Source organism: Chondrus crispus, genomic scaffold (genome assembly GCF_000350225.1).
Source record: "Chondrus crispus Stackhouse genomic scaffold, scaffold_323, whole genome shotgun sequence".
Lineage (NCBI taxonomy): Eukaryota > Rhodophyta > Florideophyceae > Gigartinales > Gigartinaceae > Chondrus > Chondrus crispus.
Genome location: NW_005179216.1, coordinates 51,945 through 58,507, shown reverse-complemented (window position 1 = coordinate 58,507; position 6,563 = coordinate 51,945). Strand labels below are relative to the sequence as shown.

Below are 6,563 nucleotides of genomic sequence, written 5' to 3'. Positions count from 1 at the left end.
CACGATCGCGAATGACAGCTATTTAAGACTCTTTGTCCAGTTGTAGCACCGCCTCTAGCTCGGAATAAAGTTGTTGGAATGTGAGTTGGCGTGTTGCCACTCTATTAAGCGGTTCACTGGACCATGACATTCCGACGACAGCATTTCGGAGGAATTCGACCTTATGCGCGTCTCCTTGATGGGAGCGCGGAGCCAGACGAGAAAATTTGATAATTGACTTGTAGTTTAAGGCTTGGGCAGCTGAGGGGCGGGATTCGGGCGTGAGTGTGGAGGTAATGCGAGAAAGGACAGAGGGTTGGCAAGAAGGTGGGCAATGCGGGGAAAGAAGGGCGGGCTGTTGATCCGCCTCGGGAAGGGATGGAGAGACGTGCCCTGGTGGTAGGGCGAGGGCGAATTGGTTGCGCTGGAATGAAAGATAACTGGAAGCGGCATATTTTATGATTTTGTACGCTACTGTACGATACCTTTAAATTAATGTCCGTGCACCTCCCTCGCCACTCCCACAGGCACAACACCTCCTCACCACCGACTGCATCTGAGCGTAGCAAGTCGTACAAAAGAAGCACAGCAAACATGATGGAAGTAGTCGTCAGCGACCGTCTCGGTACGTTGAGCCTTCCTCATTCGTTGCTCTCCGCGCTCGCAACCACTTACTGACCGACCTCTCACCTCGCAGGCCGCCGCGTGCGCGTCAAATGCGAGCCCGACGACACCATCGGCGACCTGAAGAAGCTCATTGCTGCCCAGGTCGGCACGCGACCCGACAAGCTCAAGCTGCAGAAGTGGACCATTGTGTACCGTGACCACATCACGCTGGCGTAAGTGTTTCACCCTTTTGTTGAACGGCTACGGCAAACGAAGCTGAGACGAGCCCTGTCTTTTTGCTAACAGCCTGCTTGCTTTGCTACTTGTCCTGCTTTTCTGTATCAGTGACTACGAAATCCAGGACGGTACAGGCCTCGAACTATTTTATCAATAGAGTGGTCCTGGTACCCGGCCACCGCCCCACCGCCCCACCGCCCCACCGCCCCACCGCCCCACCGCCCCACCCCCCAGCCCTTCAGCTCCGCGACTACAGAGCAAAATTTCGCTACAGTCGCCGTTACAAAAAAAGAACCGCCTTTCTCCTCACTTAGCCTGGGAGCTCAAGTCAGGGCCAACGTCAGGGCCATCCTTCTTTCCCGTTTTCGTTTACGCGCATCTGCATAGCAAAACTACAAATCGCGACAACTCCTACTTGAGCGACAGAGCACCCTGCATAGCCATGTAAACTTCGACGCCGATCTGGGCCTCGGCCCGTTCCAAGTCATCCTTGGCCGACACGACGGCCGCCTCGGACTCGCTGAGGCCCTTCGCGACGGCGCTCGGGTCCAAGTCCTCGAGCTGCGAGAGACGGCGCATCGCCAACCGATAGCAATTGCACGCACAATGGGATTCGTTAGCACTTGCCCTATTCGCTTTGGCGAAGCACAGCTAGAGATGGTCTGGATGCAAAACCTACCTTGACGGCTTCGACGGCGCACAAGTCCGTGCGGTCCTTGTGCACAAACGCAAACCCAGACGACACAAAATAGCTCTCCTTTTCCGCGCCGTCGTGCACCTCGACGACGCCGGAGCGCAGCTGCGCGACGGTCGGCGCGTGCGACGGGAGGATACCCATGAGCCCGCTGGAGGCGGGCACGATGACCATATCCTAAACGCGCGCGAGCAAGCCATACGCAATTGGGGGACGGACGTCAGCACGGCGTCGACGCAGGAGGAAAAACAAAGCGCGGATCGGAGCTGCGCGAGCGACGTACGACTTCGGCGTTGCTCTTGATCGCGTCGTGCGGGAGGAAGAAGTTGAACTTGAGCTTGGAGCCGTCGACGGCCACGGCCTGCTCGGCAAAGTGCCGCTGCGGGGTCGCGCGGCGCGAGAGCGCTGCGGCGCGGCGGAGAAGCGTGGCGCGGGAGAGCATCGCGGATGGGAGGTGAGGGAGATTGAGGAGCGCGATGCAGGGGTGAATGGTGCAGAGGAGGGGGGGGGGGATGCGGGGCATTAGTGCCGGTGCATTGGCTGCGTGATTGCTGGCGGAGGCAAAATGGCCCTACGATTGGGGCGGACTGTCACGTACGCCACGTGTACAATGAGGACACAGAGAGAGAATTTTGGATGTTTTTGAGGCGCCGGCGTCCTTGGTGCCCCGGTCGTTGTCCCGGTCGTCGTCTCCGCCGCGTCAAGGAGCGCCGAAACTCCATTCTCTTGCAACTTGAGCAGCAGAAGCTGCCCATCTTCGTCTGCACTCGCCCTTCTCAAAGACGTTCTTTGCATTTCATTCACGATGGAGTCGACCGACATTTTCGTCGGCGGCGAAGACAGCGGCGCGCGGCAAGTCAAGGTTTCGCCCGTCGTGCTCTTCAACGTCGCGGATCACTATCAGCGCCGCACGGACGACAAGCGTCGCGTGATCGGGACTCTGCTGGGGCGCGTCAACGCCAATGGCACGGTCGAGGTCACAAACTGTTTCCCGCTCCCGCATTCCGAAAAGGTCAAGGAGTTCAAGGAGGTCGCCGTCGACAACATTTACAACGAGACCATGCACACCCTTCATCGCCGCCTGAACACCACCGAGGAGCCAGTCGGCTGGTACGCCACGGGCACCGAGACCGACATTTCTTCGGTCGTCATCCACGAGTTCTACGCCCGAGAGTGCCGGAACCCTGTGCATTTGCTCGTCGATGCCGGGCTCGTTAGCGGCCGCTTCGACGTCAACGCCTTCGTCTCCACGGCGTATCAGATTAATGATCGCGCTCTCAGCTCGGAACTGCGCCCGATTCCGGTCTGCATGAAGCCCGGGAAGGCCGAGAAGGTCGGCCTGGATGTCTTGTTCAAGAACCGTCGACGAGAGGAGGGGGACAAGTCGCTGCCGATCATGGCGTCGGAGATTGAGAATTTGGAAAAGTCCATGGAACGTCTATTGGAGCTCTTGGATGTCGTCGGGAAGAACGTTGATGCGGTCGTCGCGGGGGAGGTGGAAGGCAATGTCACCACTGGCAGGTTCCTTGCCGAGACCTTGACCATGGTGCCCAGAATGAACGCATCCGATTTCGAACAGTTGTTCGGCGACAACATGCGCGATTTGCTCATGGTCGCCTACCTATGCAAGCTGACCCAAACACAGCTTATTGTGGCTGAGAAGTTGTTGGCTATTGATACCACACCAAAGCATTAGATGTGTCAGTCGGATTGTGAATATAGATGCGAGCAGTGTGCAGTCTTTACGGTTACCCAAGAGTTAAACACTAACATCCGCTTTTGGAGGTTGCATACTAGTGTCTAGATGACAGGTGACCTCATATAAGGCTACTTTCCAACTTATTTTTTCTCGACTTGTGCTTGCTCAACAAGAAGGAAAACGACACTCTCGCCACCGCAACTGACTTGTGTGTTGCGGAAGGATGGAATTTATGAGATCTGCACGTCTTTTCCAGCCATTTTTAGAAGGCCTGAAAAAGAGGCCTTTTTGACCAACCTCAAAACGTTATGTGTTGATATCTTCGAAACCAAAAGGCCTGTTTAAAATGTCAACTGGACATTGAAACTTCATTGGATTCTTAGTCTTTCTGCGTATTCACAACTGCTATCCCAATGTTTTGCAAGATGTTCTTGCGGAGGGCATGTACGTTAAAGAAATGGTGTCCAAACTGACTTTGTAAAGTTTCGAATTAATAAGGTCGTCCGTAAAATAACGGGTTGTTTTTTCCATTTGCCCACAACTCGCTGGACGTAAAGAAATCCGAGATTAATCAATTCCACCACGAGTTTTGCGGACTGACCTCCAGCAAGGTACTTGCCCGCACCGCAACAAACGCAAGTCTGGTACAGGTAACGAGAACTACAAACAGCGCCTGCGAACATGGGCATCGAAATTTTGGAGGAGGCGGACGTGTGGAGCGTAGATGGTGAGTTTATGCATTGAGCGGTTGTGTACCGAGACGGGGATGATCTCTTTGTCGCGCGCATTGAAAGACCGCTTTACAAGGATGGAAAGCTCTATCTTAGTGCGGTGGATAGCTTGAGGGTCCCGACTGATGCAGTGTACCCCAAGTTTGAGGCGAGTTTAACGGTGGCGAATTGCGCCTCGTCGTAGTGCCATAGAAAGCAACCTGTGCTTCTCTGCTATGGGCCTGGGATGAAGGACAACATTGCTCGGCTTATGTTGCAAGAGGCTCACGTTGGCGAGCTTCTCAAATCCAATCAGCACCCGAACATTGCCAAGTACTGGGGATGTGACGTAAAGGATGCCGGCGTTGTTGCCTTGTGTTGGCAGAAGTACAGATCTACGTTAGCAGAGAGGATGCTATCTCCAGTGGAACGAGAGGATGCTTTGAAATGGCTTGAAGGAGTACAGGAAGGAATGTTGCATCTTCACTCTCTTCGATTGTGTCATAACGATATTAATCCCAGCAACATAATGATCAGTAAAGAAAATACAGCAGTCATCATAGATTTCGACTCATGCCGTCCCGAAGGAGAACCGTTAGGGGGTAAATCTGGCACAGAGGGTTGGGCGGACGGCTCCGCAACGCTTTCTCTACCCGGTAATGATCATTACAGTTTCGAGCGAGTTAGAGATTTTGTTTTAAAGAATCTCAACGGTTAACTTAGTCGTGGAGATGCGGGAGGAACCGTCAATTTCGGAGCAACGGACCAGTGCTCTTCGCTGTGGTCTGGTCCGACGGTACGACGGGGGTAGAGTGGCCCAAATTTCGTCTCCAGGGATGTGCGATCTGCTGCCGGAAGACACTCCGTCGTCTAATCGGCGCCGTGTATATGAATGTGTATATATAGCATGAGCGAACAGGAGCAACCCGCGTTGCGATTGACGCACAACATGTAATACACGATCTACAGCTCGCACTAACATAATCCGCTGATCAAGGAGACCATGGAGTGGAGAGCGTTGCGTCTTCACGCGTGTATATCGGAGAAATATATCGTCTTGCTGAGCTTGGAAGGGCTGGAGCGAGGCGCGGAAATGAGAAGAGCTAAAAATCCTTCAAACTGCCGCAGTGCACAATGCGCCCATAGAATGACAAATTACGGATCGTTTGAAGCTGAATTGGAGCCAAATGAAACGGAGCGCGAAGACATGACTGCCTAATGCTTTCTACAGTCAACAATTCACCAACGGCGGGAGATAATGCCTGTACTACTACTGCAAAGATACACCGGAATACTGGGAAGGTGTTCTGAATCCTCCTGTTGTTGTCGAAAATGCGTCAGAGCGGAAACACTAGCGAGAACTGATCGCACATGAAAGAGGAAGGGCACGTAGTGACGTATAATATTATTATTACCAAATTATGGGAATACATGCCCAAACACGAGAACCCAGTTTTACAGCGGCACCACGCAGCCGTCCCAACCTAATCTGACCATTTCACACCGTACTCGGCTGCCAATTCATTACTACTTTCAGGTCCGTTTGACCCATACTCGTACAATTCTGGTTTCTTAGCATCTTCAGCTTCAAGTTGTTCCAAGGCCGGCGTGAAAATTCTCCACGCGACATCTAACTCATCGTCCCTAATGAAGAGTGACTTTTCGCCTTGGATCACGTCCAAAATCAGTCTCTCATACGCGTCTGGAATGTCCTTCGACTCCTCCCACGCATGCCTGTAGAACAGGTTGAGCCGTGCCTCTTCCATTCGCGACGTCAGCCCTGGCACCTTGGACACAATGCGGAAGTAGATGGCTTCATCCGGCTGCACTCGAATGACCAGCTCGTTGTTCTCCGCGCCGTCAATGACAGGGAACAAAGCGCCCGGTACATTTTTGAACTGGATGCGAATCTCTGTCTTGCGCTCGTGCATTGCCTTCCCCGCCCTCATCAAGAACGGCACGCCATCCCACCGCGCATTGTTAATCCTTATCACACAGGAGGCATACGTCGGCGTCTTCGAGTCCTCCGACACGCCCTCGTCGTCCAAATAGGAAACTGTGGACGGATCATTCGCGACATACTGCCCCGTGGCAAAGTCGTCCGCCGTGAGCGGAATGACAGAGCGCAGCACCTTGACCTTCTCATCTCGAATATCCTCGGCCGCGAGGCTTACGGGCGTCTCCATGGCAATGATGGCGAGGACCTGCAACAAATGATTCTGCATGATATCTCGAATAATGCCGACGTGATCAAAGTAGCCCGCGCGTCCCTCCACGCCAAAGTTCTCCTTGAAGGTGATCTGGACGCTCTCCACATTCCTGCGGCACCACAGCGGCTCGAAGATGGCGTTTGCAAAGCGCAGGGTCATCATGTTCTGGACGATCTCCTTTGCCAGAAAGTGGTCGATGCGGAAGGTCTCCGCCTCCGTCAGGGATGCGGAAAGCTGGGAGCGCAGCAGGCGGTACGAGTCGAGGTCATGGCCGAACGGCTTTTCGACGACGACGCGGGTCCAGCCCTTGCTCGCGCGCGACATGGCGTTGATGCTCTTGCAGCTGTCGCTGAAGATCTTTGGCGGGACGGCCAGGTAGAACAGGCGGTTTGCCGTGGGGCGGTCCTTCTCAAAGGTGTCGAGCAACT

The 6,563-nt window shown here is 54.1% G+C and overlaps 5 protein-coding genes; 2 read left to right on the top strand and 3 right to left on the bottom strand.

Annotated features, from left to right (window-relative positions):
* Positions 1 to 573: 573 nt before the first annotated feature.
* CHC_T00005904001 (hypothetical protein) lies at positions 574 to 979 on the top strand. Its single transcript, XM_005717562.1, has 3 exons — positions 574 to 604; positions 677 to 818; positions 931 to 979. The coding sequence occupies exons 1-3, from the start codon at positions 574 to 576 to the stop codon at positions 977 to 979; spliced, it is 222 nt and encodes a 73-aa protein (XP_005717619.1).
* Positions 980 to 1,169: 190 nt separating this feature from the next.
* Positions 1,170 to 1,401, bottom strand: CHC_T00005903001 (hypothetical protein). XM_005717561.1 is given in 2 exon segments: positions 1,170 to 1,233; positions 1,234 to 1,401. The coding sequence occupies 1 exon segment, from the start codon at positions 1,399 to 1,401 to the stop codon at positions 1,234 to 1,236; it is 168 nt and encodes a 55-aa protein (XP_005717618.1). The 3' UTR covers positions 1,170 to 1,233.
* Positions 1,402 to 1,736: 335 nt separating this feature from the next.
* On the bottom strand, positions 1,737 to 2,039 carry CHC_T00005902001 (hypothetical protein). Its single transcript, XM_005717560.1, has one exon. It carries the CDS (start codon positions 2,037 to 2,039, stop codon positions 1,737 to 1,739), a length of 303 nt encoding a protein of 100 aa, XP_005717617.1.
* Positions 2,040 to 2,321: 282 nt separating this feature from the next.
* CHC_T00008632001 (Translation initiation factor eIF3, subunit F) lies at positions 2,322 to 3,212 on the top strand. The gene has a single exon (XM_005717559.1). The coding sequence runs from the start codon at positions 2,322 to 2,324 to the stop codon at positions 3,210 to 3,212; it is 891 nt and encodes a 296-aa protein (XP_005717616.1).
* A 2,121-nt stretch (positions 3,213 to 5,333) lies between these two features.
* The window catches only part of CHC_T00005901001 (hypothetical protein), a 2,317-nt gene continuing 1,087 nt past the window's right edge, over positions 5,334 to 6,563 (bottom strand). The window contains 2 exon segments of the mRNA XM_005717558.1: positions 5,334 to 5,409; positions 5,410 to 6,563. The exon segment at positions 5,410 to 6,563 is cut by the window's right edge and continues 1,087 nt beyond it. Of these exon segments, the coding sequence (XP_005717615.1) occupies positions 5,410 to 6,563 (1,154 nt within the window). The 3' untranslated portion in view covers positions 5,334 to 5,409.